Raw genomic sequence first — 27,601 nt, 5'->3', positions numbered from 1 at the left:
GTTTGGCACTCAGTTTGTTCAATATCATCTTCAGGGCTCGTCTGAAAACGAGCCAGAGGTCATTCTGCAAACGCTGGATTAATGATCATTTGGATGGTGCTCGTTCATCCACTGCAGGTCGATTGCGCTCAAGGGACTGTGAAGCTTCAGCATTATAATCTACCCCATAATATAATGTCCTAAGACAGGCAATATATGTGAGTTCAGAGCAATGGTGGAGGAAGTATTCAGAGTCTTTACTTAAGTATTAGTAGTAATATCATATTGTAATAGGTAAAAGTATGTATAATCATGAAAATCCACTCAGCATAATACTTGATATAATACATATACATAAGTATACTAAGTATAAGTCTCAGCCCCACTGCCAAGCCAGCCATTAACATCACAGCTTGGTCACGTCTTCATGTTGAGTTAGCGAGCTAACTGCTAGGTGCTAATCAAAGCTACACACAGTTGCCAAGCAAAAGAATCCCTGCACCTTGACCATTTATTTTCAGACGTAGATATTTCATTATCTTCAAGTCATGTCTATTAAGTACATTTGTTCACAGCTACAGCCACAGCACAGACACACACACACACACACACACACACACACACACACACACACACACACACACACACACACACACACACACACACAAAGCAACATGAAAAACAGTCACTGGCATTCAATTTGCCACTCATCCCTTTGTTGGCTTCAAATGAAATCTAACGTTCACACAGTTTCTCCTAACTGTTTCTCAGTACCACAACATGAGTCCATAATTGCGCCAGAATGAGAGTAGCCAAATTAAACATGGAACAGGCAAACGCTTGAATCAACAAGCTAACCTAGAAAATTAAACAGTAAAACTAGTGTTTGACCCCTAGCGGCAGAAATTACATACTGTACATTTAGAAGGAAAAGCTGCAAATCTTCACGCTGAGAGAAGCTTGAGCCATCATATGTTCTTCCATGAAACATGACCTGAACAATGATCATTTGGCAATTTATTTTCTGTCAGTTGACTGATAAATGGAATAATAGTTCCTGCTGTACTTGCATGAATTAATGTAAACAAAAATCATGTTTTCTTTTATATGCAAATACTCGCTAGCTCGAGACAACAATGACCAGACTTGGAGGTTTGTCTTCTCTGGACAAAGACTTATAGCCCAAAACAAGACAAGAGTTTTCCCATCTTTGTACAGACTGACCCAGTTCCCTGCTTAAGGATTACTCTTTGTGGTTTCTTAAACATCTGAATCATCCCTTTAATCCAAAATACACATATATGTGATTATCTGAGTTTTTGGGGTAATCTGCATCAAGCTTTTTCCCATGACCTCTGTCATCGTCACGGTAACAAACTGTCATGAAAACATCTCACGGCTGCGATTCACACAGACAAATACAGACGTACATAAAATGTATTTATTTTCGCAGTTTAATACAACAGTTAACATACTCCACTCCATAACTTTTTCTGTTAGATATTGGAAAAGGCCAAAACTTGTATCTCATGTAAAGATATGTCACATTTTCTTTTACAATTTTTTTACCGTTAAGAACATTCAGTATCGGAAACTTTAAGACTTTTACTCAAGTGTAAATCATATGTGACAGGTGACTTTTACCAAAATATTTTAACATGATACGTTTGCTTTTCCCAAACCTTTTGGAACTTTTAACACAGCCGATCATGATCCTTAGTTGTCAAGTTCAGTTGGGATCAAACTGGTGGATCGACTTCGCTGATGCTAATTTGTTTTGAAAGACAGTCCTACTGTAGCCCATACTTCCCCAAGGTCCCCACACATGAGTAACATAACTTCCTTTTCTGCCAACAAAAGTATAATATTTGACAACTTGCTAGTTTAACAGTTAATTTAACTCCTTTATTCTCAGAAATGGATGCTAACTGGATCTTCTGTGGATCTTTCTCGTCTGAGAAACTGATCTTGTTCTCCCAGCAGAGCTAGTCTGATGACAGGATCATAAAACAGGAATGTCTGCATATATGTGTGTGTGTGTGTGTGTGTGTGTGTGTGTGTGTGTGTGTGCATGTTCCTTGTTATGTAATAATGATGGTTTCTGAAGGCTGTAATTAAATTATATCATTAGACTGCCCATGTTCGTCATAAACTATTTATCTGTCCTGTAATCCACTCATCTGAACAGAAAAACTCCTGCTAACTTTTAGCAAAACAAACGCCTGCTTCAGTCTGAGGACACATCAAGACAAAAGACTTCATCCACTTACGCTTATAGTATAGTTTGTAACTAAAGTTTGCCTCTAATTTTTTAGCCACTTTTAACAACCACTTTTTTAAGACACAAACATGCTTGCAAATCCAATCGTGGCATTTACTGACGTAATTTACGTCGCAGAATGAAACCAAAAAAATCTGCATGCTTGTGTTCACAACAACACACGTATCAACCTCACAGAAAACTCCAACGGATTTCAAGACAGCAGATCTGGAAGTGCAAAAATGTCAGCTGATTTCCGGGTATGAGGAATCATTCCCGCCACACTCTATACCTTTTGTAACTCAAAGTCATCCACATATTCTGTTTCACTCAATGATATACTTCATATATGCGCTTAGGTTAAAGGCTACATATATGATCATGCTTATTTTAACAGATTGAGGCTAGTGATTGGTCCTTCTCTTTGTTATGATCCATTTAGAAGACATGGATGTAAAATAAACTCTTTTGTTATATATGTATCTAAATCTGTAATTGTTCCTTAAAAATAAACCGCTGGACGGTTTGGATGCAGATGTGAACTTCTTGCTTAATATTCAACAGTTGCTTCACTTTTACAAACGAAAGGGAATTGAAGATGAGGATGAACCGACGAGTTTTAGAAACAACTCTAATCTATTGCAATATATTGTTTATCTCTGTCTGTAAACACCACAAAATGTCCTAAGGATCATTTTCGAAGTCCTTTTTTTCCCATGGTACCACTTGACCTCGCAGTCTCTCATGCACTGTTTCTGGATCAGAGACTCTGAACTTTATCATCACAGTAAAAAAAAAACAACCAGTCTGTGTTCAGCCAACCAAAAATCAAAACTATCAAAATAATTTCCAGTTACACTCGACGTGTGCTGATATAACGAGTAAAAATCCGGAATTTAATTTGGAGCACATGATTCCTAAGAGCCTCTGCTGCCAGAAGTTTGTCATATAACTGTTTAATGTGGTTAGCCGTCACTGAGTCCTTGTTATCTTAATGCGTTTACTACTGCAGAGTCTTGTTTTTTTGTGTATGGACGACTATCAATGTCAAACATGAGTGTCGGTGAGTATAGTTGTCATTTCTTACTATTGTTTGGATACTTTGATGACTTTTTTGTGGCTTGGAATTTTATAATTTCAATATAGTGTGTCAATTTGAACTCCCATTAATATTTTAGTTTTGATCATCTGTAATATTAGATTTCATTTGTATTTTCCTGGAGGAACCTGGCATCCATACTTGTGAATACAAACAATCAGTTCACAACACTTTACATAATTAGGCTCACATTAGTGGAATCTGTGTATAAATAAAACATCTTGTCTCTACTTTCTCCTCTCTGACATTTGACTTTCCTCTTTTGCGGTTTATTTTTCCTTTTCGCTGTGTGTACATTTAAAAAGAGCAACACTGTAAACAAATAACCCCGTATAAGCACCGCTGCATCAAACAGTCTGCTGCTGTTTATTATTGCTGCTGCAGAGCTTTTTGGTACGATCAGCTACAGACAGCAGGGTTTAATGGCTTGCATCCTCAGATGACCTGAATCTAATCAACACTGACTGAGTCAGTGTGAAAAGAAGTTTTTGCTTTTCATTTTTCCCTGAGTATGTCAAGAGGCTCTTGACTGCTCTCTCCTCGTGTCCCTTCCCCGCCTTCTCCACTCGCACCTCATTTAGGAGGGACTGTGAGAGGAGGTGAGGAAAGAAGTCAAAGATATGCAAACTGAGAAAAGAGAAGACACAGAGGACTAGTTGGTCACTGGAGTGTAACGCAGAAACTGGTTGGAATCCAGCTGGCAAACAAAAGTGCCTCACATAAAAGAGAAACACACTGAGACCTTATATCTTACACTTTTTAATTTTCCTTTTTTTTTTGCCAAATGTTTCCTATATTAATTTGCTGCTTAGAGTGAACTCCAGTGCACTCAAATGTTTAAGTAAAATGTCATAACACAAATAATTGTAATGCGGTTGTCTGCCTCTGCACACCAGTCAAGTTGCTGTTTCTGAGCTGTGGTGTTGCATTCAAGTTCTCACCTCTTGGACATCAAATTTCATGACTTCATCACTTTGTCCTATTAGACGTTGAAACGTATTGCCATATAAATGTGAGTTATGGCCAAAAATGTGTTTTGCGAGGTTACAATGACCTTGACCTTTGACCTTCGTCCACCAAATTCTAATCATTTCATCCTTGAGTCATAGTGAACATTTGTACCAAAATAAAAGAAATGGTTTTCTCAAGATATCACATCAGATGGATAGACGGACAATCCACAAAATTCTGTCGCTGACGTGGAAGCATGAAAAAACTGCAGAAAGCACCATGGATGCAGGAACTACAGGTACGGCATCCCCTAAAATGAGGCATTATAGAAACCCTCAATTGATAAAAAAAAAAAAAAAAGAAAGAAAGAAAGAAAGAAAAGAAAAGAAAATGTCTTTGATTGAGCCTAAAGTAACTCTTCAACTCTGGTGGTTTATCAGTAAAGTATAAACTACCCTGCAGACCAGAGTCCCTGTAAACTGTGAGAAGCAGGCAGATCTGTTACATATGTGCTTGTCTCCTTCATGACATTTCTGTACCCTCAGTGCGCTGTATTATTATAAGCTTTGAGGATATTAGGCATCTCAACATGCATCTCAAGTGACCGTTCATGATCAGATCTCACTTCCTCACTTTATATTTTGCATATCAATACGTACATCGCAGGGACAAATGGTCACATTGTTTTGTACACAAAAAAAGGAATTTATTGTATAACATATGCCAAATTCACAAGAAACCACAAATAATTAAGAATGTGTCATAGAGAGCATTATACAAAGTTTGTAAAGTTTCTGCTAACCCAACAACTCACAAAATTGTGTGGTTTTATAAAGGAGTCTGAGGAATTTCTCTTCATCGTGTTGCTGGAGAAAAGTCTGTATAGTTCATGTGGCTGGTTTGACTGATAGTATGTTGGTTTTCAAGTTTGCAGTCTGCCGTATTGCAAAATGTATTCAGATTGTTGTAAATGGCTGTTAAACTTATCCTGGTCATTCAGATTAATCCAAAAAAAACATAGATGTCATGCACCATTTACAGTGAAGTCATTATAAAGAGTGATGCCTCAACACCCCCGACTGTGACTGACTTCAGTACCTGGAGGGCAAACTAAATACTTCAGTCAGTAATGTACAGTTTTGGTTTCATAAGATGGGCGGCTGGGGCTCAGGGGTAGAGCCAGCATCTTGTTATCTAAAGGTCAGTGATTCAACTCCCCAGGTCTGCATGTCAAGTGTCCTTGGGCAAGATACTGAACCCAAACTTCTCCTGATGTGCAGTTCAGCACCTTGCGTGGCCACTACCATTAGTGTATGCATCAGTGGATGACTTAGAGTTGTTACTGTAAGTCGCTTTGGACAAAAGCATCTGCTAAATGTAAATAAGAACAACAAAATATCACCAGATTTGTCCTTTACTGACACCGATCTATGAGAACTCACAGTTAACATAAAATGCTAAAATATGAATTAATAGATGTATTTTATGTCCACACAAAGTGCATCATATGTAATTGCTGCCTTTGTTAACTTGTGTTTTTCACAGCTTGAGTCACAAGCTAAAATAAGTCGTCTCATGGTCATTTCACTGCCTGTTATTCAGCTGCCAGAATAATATCTGCTGACTGATGGTTCCTGTTGGACTCTCTTCTGAATAAACACTTGAACTCTGCATATCAGGGCTGAGCAGACAGGATGCTGCCAATACAATAAAACACATTCTCACACACACATACACACACACACACACACACACACACACACACACACACACACACACACACACACAAAGAAACACACCTGGGAGTCAATATAAAAGCAGCTCAGTAAAACAAATGACCCCGAATGTTCTGGAAATTACTGTGAAATCAGAAATAAGAGCCATCAATCAGTCCACATTTGATTTCTGGTTAAATATTCATACAGTTTGCCCAGTGGGACCTTTTTTTTCCCCCATCAATCACATATCTGACCGGGCGGAGCTGCACAGCAACAAAATGTTGGACAAAAACTTGGACTGTTTCATCAGCAGAGCTTCAGTAAAATGTTCCGTTCCGTTTTCTTTTCCGCTTTTCTGTGAGGGTCGCGGAGATGTTTTATCGCCCCTTTTTCGGGGGGGTGGGGGGGTTACTGGGGCCAAATCCAGTTACTGTGGGCGAAGGCCAGGGTACACCCTGGATGAGTTGCCAGCTCACTACAGGTAAAATGGTAAAACTTCGGTAAAACTTCAGTAAAATGTATGGAAGCTAATTTCTGCCAAAGTAAAAGACTACTATGAGTCCAACCTTTAGGATTAAAAGTCAAAATTCTAACAAGTTAAAAAATATCATATGTTTCCATTATGACTTTCTTCATCCAAATTATAAGATAGCATCAAAGTCAAAGACATGTTAAGCTGTAATTATGATAAGCGGTGAAAGAAAGTCACATTTATAAGATACATGTTGAAATGTCTTCTCACTTTGTCAGTATTACGTCAAACAGAGGCGGATTTGGTTTCTTGCCTCAGGTTTTGTTATTTTAATTTGAAATGTTACCATCTCACTATTCTGACTCATCATTCTTATTTTGATTCCTATCATGCAGTTGGCTTCCATACATTTATGATCCTGTGATGAATAGTGAGAGTTCTGTGTTCTACAGTCAGTTAGTCAGTTTTAACTATGCTGCTCAGTCATCAGTTCGTGGAGCCCTCCGCAGTGTTTGAAATGTCACCACATGATTGTGTGACGGATGGTTTTTCCTCGCTGTGCTGCTTTTCCAATTCCACAGACCTTCAGAGATTACGGCTGATAAATGTTGTTTGACTTCACAGCAGAGAGGTGGAAATGAGCCGTAAGATGAGACGTTTGAACTTAATTCAACTAAACACAGAGACTTCAGTCATGCAGGAAATACTAAACATCGGGACAACAATGAGAAGGCAAGATAAACCTTTAAAGTACTTTCTTTAAGAGCACAGATAGACAAAGAAGAAAGCTTTTTCTTCATAGGTGAATGTCCCAGTTAGCCACATCAGATTTTGGATGATTTTCCTTTACTTCAAAATAAGATGACTCTGTTATTCAAGATAACTTCACCCAGGATCAACATAGATCCTTAAGAAAATTGCTGCTACATTTAACATTTAAACTACATTTAAACATTTACGTATATGTTATAAGGACTACACAGCCAAAAGTCACATTAGTGACTTTATCTTGTTGAACAGTCACCAAAACTTAAGCCTTGTAGAGCTGCTCCTGCATATCAGCAGCTCACAGAACTGATCAACGCCCCTTTCACATAACTGCATATGTCAGTATGAGCAGATCTTCTGTGATTTTGATCTTTTTTAGTTTGTTTTCTGTGCTGAGCTGGCAGCCATGTTAACACAAAACTATGCAATATTTCACTTTATTTACAGCAAATAGCTTTATTGAGTGGAAAAATTACCTTTTTAATTCACAGATGTTGTATGTATGATTTATGGCACAAAACGGGTTTTAAATGTTATTTCTGTACTCAGTGACCACTCTGGGTGTAACTTCAGCTCTCTACTGGAACACGTAAGTGCTTTGATGCTTCGCTAAACATTCTAGTTGTTATCGAACCCCTTTCACACTGATACCCTGTCTAGTTGGTGGTGGTAACCGTACAAACCACACAGGGCTAACCTGCAATGGAGCAGGGTGAGCAAGCCCTAGGCTACAGTTTGGGTGAGTCCACTTTGGACTGAATCGGTGTGAACATTTTTAAGCCTGGGGCTAACAGCTCTCTTAGCCCGAGGCTAAGTGGAGTGTGAAAAGAGACCTTCTTGATTATTTGCCTTAATCCCTCAGGTGTCTGTCTCTGGATATCTCAGAGGCGATAATCAGCTGTGACCTTTGACTTCTCTGCAGAGAGCTGCAACAGATACTAGTTTCCAGATTCCATAGAAGGAGCAGAAGTGGTGGATCCCACCGTGCTGGAGGATTTGTTTGGGTTTTTATTGGGACAGAATGATTTAGCATCATGCTGCTTTCAAACTCTCCAACTCACATTATTGAAGGAAGACCTCCACGGTTTGTGGCCCAGCGGCTCTAAAAACAGCTCTGCAGATAGAGAATATGTGGAATGAACATTAAAATGTCAGCGCTGAGTGCAGACTTCTTCCCCTCCACGCTGCGACCCTGAGTTATTAACTGCCTGGCTAAAAGTGCTAAAAATGGCATTATGTCCAAAGTTTTAGCTTGACATTCCTGAAATTTCAACTTTTACTGTGCAGAAGATGCTGTGAGTGGATCATGGGAGTGAACCTTAGTGGAGCTGATCATCACAGACACGTAAGCACAATTTATCAGAGAGATTCCAGACATATTTTAGTTTTTTATAGTTTAAGTGTTCAAGTGCACTTCCATGTTTTTTCCCATTAATCTGTATATTTGGGTTGAAAAAAGACAAGAACTTAACAATAAAACAAGCTTCTTTAATTGCTGAAATTGTAGAAATATATATATACTTTCAAAGGCGAGGTAGGTAACTATGATAGACAGTGTTGTGCGAAGTCCCCAAAAGTCATGCTTGAGTTAAAGATACCATTTTAATTTTGTACTTTGGTAAAAGTGAAAATCTCGCATATGAAGAGTACTTGATTAAAAGTCACTTAGCAACAGATATAAGAAGAGCAGTGTATAAGAATTCGCCACCTTGCAAAAAAATTAATACTCCAAACCAATAGGGGGCATGATACCGCCATAGTAACTGCTAACTGTAGCTGCCATTAGCTGGTTAGCTCAATTAGCCGTGCAGCTAGCAGTTTTTGCCAGCACAGCTTAGAGCAATTGACTTAGACAGGCCAAGGCTAGCTGGTTAGCTTGCTAGCTTAAGTAGATAGCTCTAAACAACCACTGAACATTCAGTCATGCAGGAAACATGTCACTTTTTTTTTTAATGTTTTTAACAAACATTCTTATATATACATATACTTACATATGTGATGTATGCAATAGGTTAACAATAGCATATTAGCAATATGTTCAGCTCTTTTTATTTATTTTTTTTTTTTTGGAGGTGTTTTTTGTATCTGATGCCGATATAGATATAATTGTTAAAAGGAGCATGGAATTGTCCAAAATGTTTTGGTATCCTGAAGCATTCAATGTTCCTTTCACTGGAACTAAGGGGCCAAGCCCAGCTCCTGAAAAACAACCCCATACCATAATTCCTCCTCCACCAAATTTCACAGTTGGCACAATGCAATCTGAAATGTACCGTTCTCCTGGCAACCTCCAAACCCAGACTCGTCCATCAGATTGCCAGATGGAAAAGCGTGATTCATCACTCCAGAGAACGCGTCTCCACTGCTCTAGAGGCCAGTGACGGCGTGCGTTACACCATTGCATCCGACGCCTTGCATTGCCCTTGGTGATGTGTGGCTTGGCTGCAGCTGCTCGGCCATGGAAACCCATTCCATGAAGCTCTCTGCGTACTGTACTTGGGCTAATCTGAAGGTCACATGAAGTTTGTAGCTCTCTAGCAATTGACTGTGCAGAAAGTCGGCGACCTCTTTGCACTATGCGCTTCAGCATCCGCTGACCCCTCTCCGTCACTTTAATTGTTAAAAAAAAAAAAAAAAAAAAAAAAAAACATGTAGTCAGTTAATCAGGTAGTTTAGTATAAAGTTAATATTTGCTTCTACATGAAGTGGGGTGTATGTTTAAGGTAACAGTAAAGATGGTCGATGAAAATATGAATATGAAGAGAGAAACAGAGAGGAGAGGAGGGCACAGTGATGAAAAATGGACACTGGTGAAGTTCTCAAATGTCTCAGTGGAGATTAAAAATAGTCTACAGCCATAAACACAGTGTGTGTGTGTGTGTGTGTGTGTGTGTGTGTGTGTGTGTGTGTGTGTGTGTGTGTGTGTGTGTGTGTGTGTGTGTGTGTGCGTGGGTGTGTGTGTCAGTGCCCATCCGACGTCTTTTTAAGGATAAAAACAGACGAAGGACTCAGACTATGATTCATCGTCTGCTGTCATTTTCCAGCTGGACCCCATCACTAGCTTCATCATCATCATCATCATCTTCTCTTTTTCTTCATCCTGACCACCACCTGCTGCTGATCATCACCCTCATCTTCGGCACCGAATCTGCTCTTTTTCTGCTCTTCCTCTGAATCATCCAGTTATGTAAAGTGTCAATCTGCTAGACATCCAGATAAATGAAACTGTTCATCCGTCCATCCGTCAGCCAAACTTTGAATGTCTATCTCTCTGCAGGTTGATTTTCACACAAATGAACTGAAACCAATCGTCTCCCTGAAAGAAGAAAATCCAGATAAAATCTGATGGAGGATTCAGAGAATTATTCGAATAAAGGGGTTCAAAGAATAATAAAACACCACGAGGCCGACACAGTGGGTCCTCGTTCGGTGGAAAACTCTCTCCTCTCTTTCCTCCTCTTCTTCCTCATCCATCCATCGGCAGAGAAACTCCCACCAGCTGTACGAGCGGCTGCTGCTCACCGCCATAACTCAGATCCAGCTGGAGCGGAGGAGGACAAACTGCACCCGAGAGGAAACTCAACAAATAACTTTCAAAACAGTGAGGCTTTCTCTGAGAGCTTCTGTAGGTTTAAAACAAGAGGAGCTCGGTGCTGAAGTTATTTAATACATTTATGATTAATTTCAGTGGGTGCCAGAGGTTTTGATTTTTTCCAGAGTGTTCTCTTGAAGGTGCACTTCATAGTTTTGAGGGAGGAATTTTAATCAGAGGATAAATTTTATTCCTAAGCGAAATAAATGAAGCACCTCCTCGTTTTCATGACTTCTTAAAGGGCATCACAATTTCACACTGTTCTACTTTGTTTCTATGTTTATAGGTTGACCCTGACACTTTTCTAGCTTTAAATAGTGTTCTCGGGACCTTATTTGCCTCTGAGAACGGCTTGATTTGTCAATCATGGGAAAACACATATTCCTCAGTTTGTAAATATTAAAATTCTGGGTTTCAATTTCTTCTCCACAACTACATAGTGTCCTGTTTAGAAGGCAATATGTTTCCACTTCATGAAACCCTTGGCAGACGGTGAGAAGAGTCAGTGTGTTAAGGAAGATGAGATAAGAATAACAACCACCGTCATCACCATCAGCTCCTTCCATCTATTAAGTCTCAACAATGTTTGGAATATTTGTCGTTTTCTTTGAACTCTGATGGCAGAAGCTCCACTGTTCAGGTGATTTGTGTCACAGTCAGATCAGGACAGTTCACCCTCCTGTGTGACCTTTGACCTGGAGGGGTGGGTGATGAACACTGTCTGTTTTAAATCAGCAGCAAGCGCCGAGGCTCCTTGTGCCGACAGGAAACTATTTCCATCTGAGTGAAGTTGTTTCATGGTTACATAACTGAACTTTGGATCATAAACATTCTGTTTTCATAAAGACACAACTCAACAAAACAGGATGAACCCATATATTTTAATCTGCCTCGGTTTTCCTCAGATGTTTTTTAAAATGAAGCAATATCTTTTAATCTGACGGAGAGATAAAATAAATATCACATTGCTTCCAAAAAAATATCTGGACGTTAATCTGTGAGTGAGGAGAAAAACTGGATGTCTGTGGAGTTTTATACTGATCCTGTCAAAGAGAGTCAGGGTTAGATTTCTCTTTGATTCATCTCAGATGTTTAAAAGTTTGGACTCTTGGGTCACACCTCTGGTTTTAACAGCTCCTGCTTTGATGTTAAAGTGGTCAGATAATCCGCTGTAAAAAGTTACGAGCACCGTCAAGAATGATCACCTGATCTGATGTGGAGCTTTTAAGTGTTTTTGACAAAATGCCATATATATATATATACAAACTGATATATGTACATTAATAGATAGTGTACATGCATGTGAGATGAACAAAACTAATCCAAAAAAATCTAAACTAAACTCTAAACTAAAGAGAAAATAATGGACCTTTACCTGGCTGAAACCAGCGATTTACAACCTGTTTGTTCAGTTAAATCAATCTGTGTTGAAACACTCACGAACCAGAAGAAGGTCAGAGTGATTTATTTTAAAATGTTCTTGCAGGAGGTCCATGCGCTGACATCGTTTCAAGTTTTTCCTTTTTTTTTGTTCAGCTGAGGGTTGTATTGGCACGAAACAGACCTCCTACAAGCTCCTCTACAGCCTACTGCAGGTCTTTGACGCAGTGTGTGTGTGTGTGAGTGTGTGTGTGAAGCGGAGGAGGAGGAGGTGTTGTTGATGTAGTGATGCTACAGTTTTTAACTCTTATGGATTTCTTTTTTTGGCTCCGTGTTCTGATGCAACGTAGTTAAAAATCTGCTGTGTGAGCAGAAGGTGGCTGCTGCAGTGTGTGTGTGTGTGTGTGTGTGTGTGTGTGTGTGTGGCTCCTTTTCCATCCTTCATCAGTCCTTTGTCTGCTGCCTTCAAGGACCATTATAACAATGGTTTATTCGAGGTCTCAGCTCAATAAATTTTGACATTTATATTCCTTCCAATTACTGAGTTCCTGAGTGAAGTGATGTTCCCTTTTTTGGGTTGTGTTGAAAATCAACATTATAATTCACCCACAAATGATAATACAGTCACTGTCCTCTCAGCCTCACTGCTGATCCAAAAAACATTTCTGGAGCTTCACAGCAGAACAGCATTGCAGAGTTCTCCTGAACAGCTAAAAAAGATTTGGGGGTAAAATGTCTCCATTTGCCTCCAAACCGATTTGAAAACATGTAATTTACACCCTTTTTAAGCCTGAAACCTTCACTGGAGCTGCAGAGTTAAAAGTGTTAGCACACCCCCGCATCTGAGGCTGTAAATAACACGTTTTAAAATCTATTTGGAATCTCACAACATCCACAGATTTGGATCACGCCAGATTAGACATCATGATGGAGGTTAAGAGACTAAAGACGACTTAGAGGGATGAAGCTAACAAGAGAAAAAGAGGCCGAGCGAGATGATGGAAAAGAGTAAAGAATTAAAGGTCCCGTATTATATTTTTCACGAATTTCACACGGCTGTCAGAGGTCCAACAACACTGTATTCGATATGCATAGCCCCAAACCCATCTGTGGTCCTGAAATTCAGCTTCAGTTGCTGGGTCCGGTATGGTTGGAACTGATCTTTTCACGAGGGCCAGTGTTGAGGCAAAGCCAGCTTTGTACTGACCCTCGTTACTGAAGCAGTCCGATGTGAAGTGGCTGGCACACATACACAAACTTACACGAACCGTAGCCTGCACATTGTTGTTAAAATGAAATGCAACCACTCTGTTCTTCTGTAGCTGGGACAGAATACAGGCACTTATGTTAATTTTTACAACCAACAACAGAGTAATTTGCATGTCTAGCTCTGAGTAACAACGTTGCGAAACACTCCTATCTTATCGCTGGACACACCGAACTTCACCTCGGGGATGAACGACCCCCTCTTGGATATCTCCTATCACCGAGCAGAGGAGGCCGGCCTACGTAATAAATGACTCCTTCCGTTACGTAATGAAAGGAGCTGAACCTGAACAGCCTGTAGGAGCGCTCTTTTACCAGTGGGTGGGCTGCAGGAATCACTTGCTTTCCTCATTCTGGGAGTCGGCAGGCTCAAGGAGGACCAGCTTGTATATTATGTAGAAACCAGAGAAAACATGTTTTTTCATAATATGGGAACTTTAAGGGGTGAAGAAAAAGATAAGGCTACAAGAAAGATGCAAAACCGCGTTGTGTTGTTGCACTTGCTTGATGTTTGGCGGTGATTTGGCAGAAGCTCAGCAGGTAGAATGTTACGGCCAGGTGTTATTGTCTCTGGTTTATGTTAGGTCAGTTTGGTGTGCTGTTACTGTTCCGAGTTTTGTGCAACACTTGCGCAAACTTCAGTGCTGTAAGTTTGACAGCAAAATTGCCTGAGCATGCATGTTTACCTCTGGTTTTAAAGACACAACGTTTTCATTTTGTGCTCAGTTTAGTTTCTTGTTTGCACATAACGTTACATTACAACCGCAAAATCTTACAGAAACCTGGATTTGTATCTACAAAACAGGGGTGTTGGCTGGAAATCGACCTATTCAGTCGTTTAGCTATGAGGATTTGTTGCACAAACTGAACCTGGAGAAGCTGTTTTTTACGCTCCACGCTCCGTCATATGTATTGCATTTTATTAAACAAAATTTGAGACTTTTTATTCCTTTTTCAACGTATATCTGCACTTCTGAGTTTCATTCTGTTGTTTCATCTGTTTTATTGTATCTAAGCTTATCTTGTTATTTCATATTTTATTTGACTCTTTTCTCTTGTCTTTATATAACAGTTTGTCTGTCTTTTCTTAATGCCTTTATTCTCATGTAAAGCACTGGAAAAGCTCTGAAAATGATCTAGTAAGTGGATGTTGAGATGTTTACTTCTTGGTTTTAAAATGTTCTTTACCTGACAATATGAACCAAAACAAACAGGTTTGTTCTAATACGTGAACTTAACTAAATATTCAGATGAACAGAAGAAGTCTGAAGTCAAAGGTTCAGATTTTTTGCCTGAAAGCCTCCATTATTTAACTCATCTGTGTGTTTCAGGCCTGTGTCTCTGCTTTGATGCAGAGTGCTGCTCAGTATTCATTTATTCACCTCTGATTTCTTTTTCTTTTTTTTTCCAGCGAGCACTTAGAGAGTGTTTACGAGCTGGAGAGGACATCAAATAACTGAATCCTTTTAAAACAGACGAGGACACGTGGACGGAGCTGAAGTCGTAACTGTCAGTTGAGACCAAACTCAACCAGATGATTCAAATGTTTTGTCTGGAGCTGTTTTTAATGTGAACTGCGGTCCTTAAAGCAGTCCTGTCCTTAATGTGCTAAAATGGAAATATTCAAGTGGTCACATAAGAACCTTAAGGTTGTTTCAGTCTGATTCACAGGGGGTGACGTTCAAGTGACGACTGTTCAAGGCCTCAGGCAGCAGCGTAGAAATAGTGACCTCAGAGGTGGAATGTAACTAAGTACATTTACTCAAGTATAGTGCTCAATCTGAGGTGCTCCCACTTTACTTGAATATTTACATTTTATGCTTAGTGGCTGCTGAGCCTAGTCCCATTGCTCACTCACCTGTCTCCGGTATCGGTGTCCATTCTGGCCCTGGAACTGAAAACCTCCTCCCAGGAGTCCAAAACTGCTGTGCTAATGGAATAAACCAGGGGTGTCAAACTCAAACACAGAGAGGGCCAATATCAAAAACCAGGAAAACAGAGTCAGCATTTATTAAAAAGGATAAACAGGCTATTGGATGCAGGTGCAGAAGGAAAACATATTCATGGGCTAGAGCCAGATGCTTGGCACCTTCTCTTGACTGCCAGTTCATCAGTCAGGTTTACAGGTGCTCTTTCTATGTCAACTGCAAATGGAGCGCTGGACAGGTCGAATTTTAATTTCTGAGCCGCAACATTGGAAAATCGCCGCGTGAATTATGTGCCAAGTGTGCCCAGTTTATCTACAAATGTGCAGTCGGGAGAGCGGTGGAAACATGTCTTGTCATTGTTTGGCAACACGCAAAGTGACTGAAGTTCTCCTGCTGCATCTGAGTTGCCCACAGGCGCAGCTTTGCTTGGAAAGCTCTCTCGGCACCATACGTGTCAGCCTTGTCCCTGAAGCACAGTGATATGTTTCGTTATGTCGCACAAAAAAACGCCAGATCACATCGCCACTTTTCGTCCCAGAGCTCCGTGGTGTCTTTCCCTTCCGCTTTCCAGAAACTGGCAGATTTCCTCACGCAACTCAATAAGTCTATTAAGCGCTTTTGCTCGACTTAGCCATCGCACCTCTGTGTGATGGGGCTCAGTGCCATGTTCACAATCTATCTCCCCAAGAAAAGACCGACATTGGCTGTGATTTAATTAAGGCCACTTCAGCTACACAAACAAGGCAAACTGGTTTACCGCTAATGTCTGTAAACAGATACTGTGCCTCCCACCTGTCTTGAAAGCGCCTGTTTTTCATAGTCCACTTTTCATTTGGCCATTTCTTTTGGGAGTCTTATTAAATTGCATTTAAAAGTGATGAGTGCAGTTGACTTCTAACCTCAGATGGACAATAAAGTGGGGTGAAGGTGCAAGTGGGCTTGCCGGTCTGGGCATGCTCACTGTTGCAGTGTGGGGCCAGATATGATGGACATAAACCAAGCACAGGACATTAAAACTTGGATACAGTGTTGAAGGAGGAGCCACGTTCATTCCTATGAGAGCTGCTCAGTGGCACATGAAGCCAAACAAGCTCGACTTCCCAGCTATGAAATTAGCCGGATCTTGCATGTTGTTCAGCTAATCGAGTGGGCTCAGAGACTTTCACCAACCGAGCCAGCTCACTTCTGGTTTAGAGCCTAGCTAACTTGAGTTGAGATGAAATAATTGAATTGTGCGCCTCTCCTACACTTTTCAAATTGTTTTGTACTGAACAGAACTAATGATGAAACTCTAATGACAGTCAAATGAGACATTTTGCTGGGTTTGTGACACTCATAGAAATGCGTCCACCGTTTTACAGATGCTTCTTTCACAATGTTAGTTTATGGAAAAGGTCACTTTGTGCTCCAGTGCAACACATGATGATGTAATTATACGTTTGGCCACTATGAAAGTTGGCTTCATAGGCTGGCGCTGTTCCTGGGGCCTTGGCAGTTACAGGTTGCTTTCAGGAAACTCTGTAAATCATACAAAGTTGAGGCAGAGCAGTGGTGTGTGTGTGTACTGTACATGAGGTGGCACAAACTGCGATCCCTAAAATTTACTGTGACATTAAAAGGATTTTGAAGCCGCTATTTAAAGGTAAAATAGTTCTAAATGTTTGAAATTGTTGCTTTAACCTTAGCATACTAGCACCTCGCAGAACAGATGAACTCTCCTTTCACATAGCTGCAGTTGTCAATATGACCGGGATGATTGTGATTTTCACCTTTTTAGTTCCTATTCTGTGCCGAGTTGGCATGTAATTCACTGAGTGGTTTAACATAAAACTGGATGATATTTCAATTAGGACCAACTTTCTTGACTTGGAAAATGATCTTTTAAATTGACCAACATACTATGTGTAGTTCATGACATGATATAATAAGCATTAAAAAATGATTTGACTCTCTGCATTAACGACCTTACAAAGTCTTTCCGCAATAAGGGGCGTGACTTCGGCTCTCTTTGGTTACCTGGATGGCAAAAATCAACTGATGACAGTATTAATTACCATTAAATAAATCCTGACACAATTTAAAAAGTGACATTATGATATTATTCATATTTCATAAAAATGAGAATGAGAAATTATAATCAGCATGAGTTACTTCGCTATTTTCCAATCTATCGGTTCAGTAGTATAAATATTTGACAAGTTGGGAGTGAGAATAAACAATCAACTATCTTATGTACTTTACAGTTTACATCGACATATTTATCTACTATTGAATACTTGTCTGGAGCTGAAGCTGAGGCATGAAATAGTTTTCAGGTGTCGCCTGTTGTGTTTGATGGGTACTTGAATGCATCACTGGTCACACAGAGCACATAAATAGTCGGGGGTCTTTAGATGATCCAGAGCTCATTTCAGACTCGGGGCCTCCTCGTCGCTGATCAGATCCAGTTCATACAGTAGTGATAAATCTGTCTCGCTTCCTTTCACTTCAGTCCTGTTGCCATAGAAACAAGTGATAAGAAGACTGTCTTCTATCTTCCTCCATCTCCTCTTTCATCTCCTCCTCTTCTCTCCACCCGTCGTCTCCTCCTCTGTGTATAAAAGCTTCGTGTCACATCCACTCCAGCAGACATTAGCGTCCAGCTAACACCAGTCAATGGCTCATACGCAAGTCTGCTGATGCTAATTATATTATGCTAATAAGGACAGACTGACTGAATGTGGACAGACGGCAGCGAGCAGCATCAACTCTGAGTGGTTCCACATTAACAGGCCTGAAGCTGTCCAGCATGAGGCTAATGAACACGATGCTACACGATGCTAATGTGAGGCTGAAACGCTCAATAGCACTCGACCTGCTTCAAAGTGTTTGGAATGATGTCGATCCAGAGATTCACACCAATAGATAAAGAGATGTCTACTCACTGACTGAATTATTAACATCCATTAACATCTATTTACATTTATTAACATCTATTTACATTGTATCTTCACTGAACAAGCTTCAAACCTTCAAAATACTGTTGTGATATTTCTATTTTTGCCCTGACAGTTTGTCTTTTTGTTAAGAAACTCATTCAGCAGGTTCTGAATTTGTGTGTCTGTTTGTTCATCTACTCAACAAAATGACGAGTGCTGTTAACAGTTCAGTTGGAAGAAAGACTCCACTAACCCTGAATGCCTACACATCTTTGTCTTGATTTTGTCATAAAAATGATGAGGAAAAATACTTCCCAACAACTTTTTTTTTTTTTTATCATACTAAAAGTGGTACTTTGTTGGGAACTTGTTGTGCTTTCACGTTAAACTGCAGTTCACTGTTTAATGCTTCATACTCGTCTGTAAAGAAACTCTCAGTCCTCCTGTGTGCTTGCCGTTAGCCCCATTAGCTTTCAGTTTTGTTAGCTGTAACTCCCTCTGCCCACAACCTGCTAACAGTTTAAAAACTCTCCTCTTGTTTATTTCACATGGATTTGTTGTTCAAAGAAACTTGTTGGTGTTGGCAGACTTTTTTTGTTATCACAATGAAAATAAGACTCAAACTATATAAAAAGTGACCTTTTTAGTAAAATAAATCATAACGTAATGTATGTATATTACAAAAAATAAAAATGTGAAGTAGCCTGATGTAAATGACGGCCAAAGAAAACATTAACTTTTGCAATGTGAAGTCTTATTCAACACCTGTGGAGCCTCACATCATTGTATCTTATTGATTAGTGAAACATCAACTAAATACATCTGTTCTATATATGAGAGCCAAATATTCAGTCCAGTCCAAACCAAATAATTAGTAACTATTGGGTCTTCAGACTAACCTTTTTCAAGACAGTCTCAAAGTAAACTGCTCCACAATCAAAGAATTGTTTCTATACTTTATTATCATCTGGCTGTAAAAAATTTAGCATTTGAAGTACTTTTTCCTTTAAACAGTTAAAAGTAAACTTGTGTCATCATCACCATTAGCTCCGTTAGCTGATACGCTAGCTCTTCCCTCCCTTAATCGAACAAACTGCAGGGTACTGCTGCTCACCACCTGCCACCAGCTAACTAGCTCTCCTCTAACCAATTGCAACATGGATCTGTTGATCAAAGAAATGGGATCCTTCCCCCATAAAAGGGTCTTCTTTTTTTTTTTTCTACATGTCAAATATTTGTGCTAGTGTACTGGTGCCACCAGAGCACTTTGATATGTCTATGTGGGACTGTTAATACAATAACAACATAAAAAGATATGCTCAGTTGTAGTCAGTGCTCCTTATGGTTTGCCATTTGACAAGTGATAGTTAATACATACATTCAGTAACAAAGTACATTTACTCAAGTACTGTACTTCAGTACAATTTTAAGCATTTTACATTTTGGAGGAAAGCATTGTACTTTTTCCTCCACTCCATTCATTTGATAAAAAATAATGTATGTAATTTTCTTTTTGGGGTGAACTGTTCCTTTGATAAATGTTGTAAGGTAACAGATTTGTGAGCTAAAGTTTCCCACAGTGACATTTAGACAAGACACAAAAATGGAACAAAATACAAAAACACACCAGCGGTGACACTGTCAAGCTGTGTGGATGTCACACTAATAATTACTCTGTGTGCAGAAAAGCCTGATATATCTTCTTCTTCCTCTGTTGGTTTGTTTGTTTTTCGGGGAATGGTATAAATGAACTCAAGCCTCATTATTCAAAGCAACATTTCCCATCAGCCACACAGCATGTTGCTGTACAGGAGATGTTTTCGCTCTCTTATGTGACCACAAACTAAATCCTGTCAGGATCACAGAGGTCGGAGGAAATGTCGAGGCAAAGGGTGGAGGCGGCGAAGCGGACTGTCGTCATGGCAACAACCAATAAAATGACATCAGCGTGTGCAAATGTGTCAGTTTGAGTCTTCATGGTGTCTGAAGGTTAAGCCATTTTGTCGTCTTTTTCTTCTTCGCTGTGGGGTTAATAGAGACTCTGACCTCCACCCTTCACCCTCCTCCTCCTCCTCCTACTCAGCCCTCTGTTGTTGTTGTTGTCATCATCATGGTTAATATCACTGCTGATGTTCGGCAGCAAAGATTACAACTAAGCATTGTTTAGTATTCAGACAGACAGACGAGGTGTGACCAGTTTGATTTTATAAGGCAGAATGACATCACAGATTACACAACTCAAACACACACGTTAATCACATTTGAGCAGTGAGCTTTGATCTTAAGCTGTGTGTCAGCCATCAATAACTGTATCGATTCCAGAGGGTTTACAGCTGTGTGTTCATGGCTTCAACAGCATTATATCAGTGATGTCACTAAATCCTGTGATCTCACTAAAGTGTTAAATGTCACGTTACGACCTCGACCAGCGACCAAATTGATTATTTTTTCCTGCATTCAAAACCTGATGGAGAGAGAGGAAAATGTTGAACTACTCCTTTAACTGAATCTGGTTATTTACTGATATCTAGCTAAAGTTGAACGTTCTATACATAATCTAGTAATCTAATTTAAACCCAGAGCAGAAACATGCTGGAGTCTGCAGTCACATGTTTCTACCGTCAGAGGAGTCAGAACAAGATGCATGCTGGGAGCTCGTATATTGTCTGCGATTATAAATATAGAATTTAATATGTTGTATAAATATATGATGTATTTATATTTCCAGCAGGAGGAATGTGATCAGAGAGGAATGTGGCAGGAAATCAGAAGAGAGGCCAAGAATAGCTGACCTTTGACCCCTGAATGTTTTCACAGTCAGCAAACGGTAGATATTAGAAAAAGAAGACGGCAAGGAGAGGAGACAAGAGAGGCAGTGAAGAGCGGACAGGAAACAAGGACAGGAGACATGGGAAGAAAAAAGGAGAGGAAGCAAGGACAGGAAATTGGGTAAAGGGACAAAGGAGAGGAGGAGATGAAATAAATAAGAATAAACAAGGGAAGAAAAAAGGAAAGGAGGCAATGGAATGAAACACAGATGAAATAAAGTTGGGCAATAAGGCAAAGAGATAAGAAGAGATAACAGGAAATACAAAATGGAAGCGAGACAAGGAGAGAAAATAGGAAACAGGGATGAGGAAAGCAGACAAGTAGAGGAAAGAAGGAAAGAAGACAAAGAAAAGAGATGAGAAGAGAGGGTTGACAAGGAGAGGAAAGAAGGAGAGCGGACAGGGAGAGGAAACTAGGTAAGGTAACAAAGCAAAGAGACAAGGGAAGGAGATGATGGAGACAAGGATGGTAAACGTATAGAGAGACAAGTTGAAGAAAAGGGGGGAGAAGACAAATAGAGATGACATGGAAAGGAGACAAAGAGGGGGAACTAAGGCAGGAGACATAAAAAGGAGATATTGACAGGAAACAAGGAAAAGAGCAGTCCTATTCTGTTTTTTTTTATTACTTTTACTTCAGTAGTGTTAGTACTTCTTCCACCTCTGGGTCTCTTGTTCAAAGTCTGTTGAATTTCTGAGCTGATTTTCAACAACTGTTTTTCTGACTTTTTCCTGTTTGGCAACATCAGTCTGTGTCTATAAATAACAGGACGAGTGGAAAAGAGAAGTAACATGAGTGAGTCGTCTTTCCAACTCTTCCTCTCTGTCTGTCTGTCTGTCTGTCTGTGTGTCTGTCTGACTGCCCGTCTGAGGAAACACATCAACATGCTGTCGCTGCTTCTTCACACCTTCACCTCCATCTGGTTCCTCACAGGTGAGTCTGAACTTGAAGCTTTCCGTCCTCTAACTGACTTTAACTGTTTAACCGATTCAATGGACACACTGGACTAAAATCAGACCGTCTGACACTTTCATTCATAACCATGTGGTCAGCAAAGAGTTTCTACATCTCAGAAGGGAAATGTTGTACTATTTACTCTCACTGTGTTTATCTGGCAGCTTTAGTTATTTTACGAACTATGATTTTAGCCCACAAAATAGAAGAATATATTAGCAGTTTTTACATTTTAATTTAGTAATTGTCAACTGTTAGGATCAATTAAGTCATGTTTCATGTTAAAACATGTTATGGTTTGGTTGGATATTTGTATATCTTCCGTGTGAATAAGTTTGGCCTCTTGATCGGACAAAATAAAATCTTGTGAAGTCGTCACTTTGGATCACCGTGTCCACATTTTCTCACTATTTTCAGTATTTAAACAAACCAATCAATCAATTACAGTTTTTGCCAAACGCTTAAACACTAAAAGTGGTTGTTATGCCCAAAGCATCACAACCTCTAATTTTGGTGACCATGCCCCAAACAACAGCATGAACCCTGCAAACACAATATAAATATGCTTTGCACTGTGCTTGAAATTCTCCAACACACTTCTTGCAAAACACTACACACTGTTTTTTACATAAGACACGTTGTTCGAAAAGCAAATCTCATGCAATCATTGGGAAAACACATCTATTTAAAATGCAAAACACAACTAAAATTGGAAAAGCACACAGACTCACACACATGAAAACAATTAAAATCTAACTGAAGGCCAATCAGTGTAAGTCATAGCACTACAAATACACCTGATGTGAGCTCAGCTCCACTCTACTTGCCACCATACACCCCATCTTTGAATCCAACTGAGTTCTTTTCAGCATGGCGCTGGAAAGTGTATGACCGTCAGCCACATGCCCACATGCCTCTTCTACAAGCCGTGTAAGAGGCATGCGGCGACATTGAGGTGAGGTCCATACAAGGTTGGTTACGGCATGCAAAGCGATATTTCCCCCGTTACTTGGCAAGGGAGGACGTTTCCTGTGATGTGGATGAGGTGATGTGGCCAAATGCCAACAGCACTCAGGATCCATAGCCAAAATGTCTTCCAATCACTCCCTTACAACACTATGTTTTGTAGAACATTCTAGCTGTACCATGTCTTTGTGTTTTTTGTTTTTTTTTTACTTTCGCAAAAACCTGAAAAACCCCAAAAATATCCTAAAGTGTTTCCATTTTGTTTTCATGTGTCTAGATCAACTGTAGTGGATTAATCTTTCACTCAAAAAATCTGTTTGAGACTTTTAAAGTCAAAAACCATCCAAAGTACTGAATATAGCTGTGTTTTGCATAAGGCACATCTGTGTGTTGTTGCTTCAAGGAAAGAGTAATTCAAAGGTGCATGTGTTTAAAGTTTCGATGCTAAAAACAGTTTTGAAATGAGATTGTTAGGTTTTGTTTCAAGAGTGTCATGTTGCTGTATAAGTTAGGAGTTTATCTCCTTGCGTTGTTTCTTATTTGGCCCGTGTGTTAAGTTGTGACGCAGTGAGCCAAAGTCAGCAACATGTGTGTGAGCATTCGGCAAGAACTGTAATGGAGAAAATAGTCGGCAGATTAATTCAAAATTGAAATAATCATTTGATTGTTGAAAATCAGCTCCACCTCAAACAAGCTCCATCACCTCTTGCGCTGAAGACGCATAAAATCACGTAGAGATGGAATTATGGTCTGAAACCATCTTTGTGTCTGTGGCAGCCCGTGTGTCAGCAGTCACCACGGAGACGGTGGTGGGCGTGGCCGGGAGGAGGGTGAAGCTGCCCTGTCGGTCGGAGGCGGCCAGCCAGAGAGGAGTGGAAGTGTGCTGGGGGAGAGGAGAGCCATCACTGTTCACCTGCCACAACACTGTGATCAACGCAGCTGGAGATCAGGTCTCATACAGGAAGTCCTACAGGTACATGGTCAGAGGTGGTCAACAAAACAAAATGCTTTTGGCGAGACATTGGGACATTCTGACGAGGTGTCAGGACATTTTCCTGTCGTGTTTGTAACAAACCTAGATCATTTTGGCGAGGCATTTTCAAGGTGTGTAAGTGGCAAAAAGAACCCCCTGATATTTCTGCTGAGATGCTGAGGCATTTTTCCAGTTGTGTTACTGGCAAAAAAACAGACTTTTTTAGTGAGGTGACTTGGGAAGTTTCCAACTGTGCAAGTTGCAAGAAAACCAGATATTTGTAACAAAACATAGGGACATTTGCCAGTGCTGTTCGTGGCAGCAAAACCAGATATTTTTGGTGAGACATCAAGACATTTTTTCAACTAGATATTTTAGCAAACATTGAGGCATTCTTCAATCTTAAAGGGATAGTCTGGGTTTTGGGTTTTTTTTTTTTAGGTCTTTATATGACCCCACTTCAAAAAACACAAACTATCCCTTTAACAGTTGCATCTTCTTTTAGTTAAATTCTGTTTACCTGTAGAGGTTGAAATGAAACAATAACACATGAATGTAAATTTAGATAAAAAATGAATGTACTTAAGGCTTTCCTGATGATCTCCTCTCCTCTGCAGGTACTCTGTATCTTCCTTCTCCTCTCTGTCCATCTATAGCTCTCGACCATCAGACGCTGGTTTCTATCACTGCAGAGTTCAGCTGCCCGGTCTGTTCAATGACCAAACATCCACCGTTCACCTTATCATCATCAACCGTACGTACAGTCTGAGCCAGACTGAGCAGACACTCTGATTCTGATTCTTTTAGCTTCGTGGTGACCAGATAAAGGTGTGTTCAGTTTTTATGTGAATGAACACTAGTAGAAGTACAAGTAGGAGGAGGAGAGGGAGGAGGAGGAGGAAGTAGATCAGACCGTTTTCTATAACTTGTCTCCTGTCTGTCCTCGTGCAGCTCGATCTGTGGTCTCTGAAACCTCTGAGCGCTCAGACAACTGGGATGCTGAGAACCTGAACACACCACACACTACAACAGGTGAGTTCAGCAGGACGGACCTTCATGGTGAGGCAAAAAAACTATTGTGACGATTTAGTTTTGAGACGCTTTCATCTTGTCGGCAGGTTTCAGCAGACAAGACGTGACCAGGCAGACAGGAAGTGATGTCACTGGAGAAGACACCACAGGGCCAATGGTGTTGCTGGTTCAGGTAACAAGGATAGTTTACAATGACAACTCTACACATCATGCTTATTATCTTGTGACTGTGTATGATATTACACTAGTACTGATGAGGTTAGCAGTGATGGAGTGTAACTAAGTATATTTAATCAAGCACTTAATCAAGTTAATTCCAATTGTGTGTAAGTTTTTCCATTTTCTGCTACTTTAAACTTCTCCTCCACTACATTCTGGAGGCAAATATTTTACTATAACTATATTTATTTGATAACTTTAGTAACTAGTTGCTTTGCAGATAAAATGCTGCATCAGGGCCAAATAGCACATTTTGAAATTATTTTATGTTCTCAGTGAACAAATGAAAAAAGCACTGGTTCAATAATTAGGCAAATACTGAATATTTGATCTGGTAAGTGGTTGGCCCACAAAAAAGTATTAACATATATATAAACATTTATGATATATTTTAATCTTTTAATTTTGATGCTTTATTACAATTATTACAAGAAAACTACTCTTAAAAAGGTGTCAAGTGCATATTTCAAGACTTTTACTCAAGTTCTGGGGCGATTCTAGACCCTGATGGGGTCCATAGGCAATTATTCAGGGGGCTCATCGAACAAGCGTTCATAACCATGATGTCAAAATAATATGACAACAACAAAAATTGTGAAATGTAAACAAATCATATTCCAAACAGTGCCACAAAACATAAAACAATGAAAATGAAATGAAATACTGAAGTTACAGTTACTGTTATCAACATTTGGAAGTGTCACATTATCCTCTATTGCTGTTGGTGCCAGAAACTTCAACAATGATCCTGAGGAAAGATAATACAGTGATACTTATAACACAGTAACATGTAATTCACTTAGGTCTTACATTTACAGCATGAAGAAAATATACAGTTTTCAGTATCATCATATAACCACTAGGTCCACTCTACAGATAAGGAAAATACAATAAAATGCATTCATCTTACGGCACATAGCACAATATCTTACACCAATACACTTCAGTAATTTAGAGTACACTTGTCAAAATTTCTTTGCATCTTAATTTCATAATGTCGGAGCTTGAGACAGACACAGCTTTCCTCAGTTGACGTTAGCTTATTTCCCCTTCAAATCACTCTGGTGTCTTATAAAATGACAGGTACCGGTACTCCTATTTGTATGGGTGAATTTAACTTTCGCTTAAGTGATATTTTGATTGAAGATTAATGTGCATTGCTTTTGGGTTACTAACTAAATAAGACAGAAACATAAAAAATGTACAGTGTGTTTTATCATACATTTCTAAACATGGGTGCACCTTGTGATTGACATAGTTACCATGGCAGCAGACAAGAACTTGAAACACATTTGTTTGTGTGTTTGTCTGTCTGTTGACAGTCGTCTGTCCAACAGCAGCAGAAGGTCGACAGTCTGCAGAGCTTCATTGGAAACACAGTGAGGGTCTCCTTCGTCGTCTTCATACCTGCACTGCTGCTGACTGCCGCTTACAGTCAGTACATACACACACACACACACACACACACACACACACACACACACACACACACACACACACTCAAATTTAACATACTTCTCACTTAAGTTATGAGTCCCTCTGATACTGAAGTAATAACAGGTGTTTTATTCATTTTATGTCTGAAGGATTTTGGAGGACCAATCAGAGACCAGAGACTGACAAGAGGCTGAACCAATCAGAGGAAGAAGAGGCGTACAGCTCTGTGTAGAGTCTATTTGCTGCTGTGAAACATGTTTTCTGTTTGAGTTGTCTCTTCACTTTTAGTCCAGCTGGGCCACCGTACAGACCTTCATCACAGCTGTCAGAACATTATTCATTGCTGAAAAAAATCATCAATGTGCTTTTTTCACTGTTGGAATGTAACAAGGTATATTTACTCATTTACTTTCCATTTGTATGCTTCTCTCTGCTTCTACTCCACTACAACTAAAAGGGAAATGTACTTTTCGATCCAGTACATTTATCTGACAGCTTTAGTTACAGATCAAGATTTTCCATATTAAAGTTAATGAAAGTTGTTTTGTGACTTTGACATAATATCAATTCCACCAAAGACACTTTTCTCCACTGAACATCGCACATTGTTAATTTCGAAAACTGTTCAAATGAGCCAGTAATTCACAAAAAAATAAAAGATGAGTGAAAAAAATTGAAAATCAATTTGCATATCAGAAATGACTTTTTCTTCTTTCTTCTCCCATTAATCATCTGACGACTCCTCTGATTTATCCGGTGACCCTTTTGAGGGCCCAACAGAGATACACTGGACTAGAGTAGCTACCTGTATATAAAATAGTCTAAACTAGCTTCACCTGTAGCAGCTATAACAGTAAAGC

The 27,601-nt window shown here is 39.7% G+C and overlaps 1 protein-coding gene and 1 long non-coding RNA gene across 3 annotated transcripts; both read left to right on the top strand.

Annotated features, from left to right (window-relative positions):
- Positions 1 to 7,814: 7,814 nt before the first annotated feature.
- On the top strand, positions 7,815 to 10,924 carry LOC119031484. 2 transcript variants are annotated; one of them, XR_005078615.1, is made up of 4 exons: positions 7,815 to 7,836; positions 8,535 to 8,592; positions 10,213 to 10,434; positions 10,525 to 10,924. It is a non-coding gene; the product is annotated as an uncharacterized LOC119031484 (long non-coding RNA). The 2 variants fall into 2 exon arrangements; XR_005078614.1 differs by lacking the exon at positions 7,815 to 7,836 and having other exon boundaries at positions 8,452 to 8,592.
- An 11,037-nt stretch (positions 10,925 to 21,961) lies between these two features.
- Positions 21,962 to 27,425, top strand: LOC119031368 (hepatitis A virus cellular receptor 1-like). The gene is made up of 7 exons (XM_037119791.1): positions 21,962 to 22,093; positions 23,858 to 24,053; positions 24,671 to 24,807; positions 25,005 to 25,085; positions 25,172 to 25,257; positions 26,627 to 26,738; positions 26,891 to 27,425. The coding sequence occupies exons 1-7, from the start codon at positions 22,045 to 22,047 to the stop codon at positions 26,971 to 26,973; spliced, it is 744 nt and encodes a 247-aa protein (XP_036975686.1). The 5' UTR covers positions 21,962 to 22,044; the 3' UTR covers positions 26,974 to 27,425.
- The last annotated feature ends 176 nt before the right edge of the window (positions 27,426 to 27,601 follow it).

Source organism: Acanthopagrus latus, chromosome 13 (genome assembly GCF_904848185.1).
Source record: "Acanthopagrus latus isolate v.2019 chromosome 13, fAcaLat1.1, whole genome shotgun sequence".
NCBI classification, from domain to species: domain Eukaryota; kingdom Metazoa; phylum Chordata; class Actinopteri; order Spariformes; family Sparidae; genus Acanthopagrus; species Acanthopagrus latus.
This window is presented reverse-complemented; position numbering and strand designations above follow the sequence as displayed.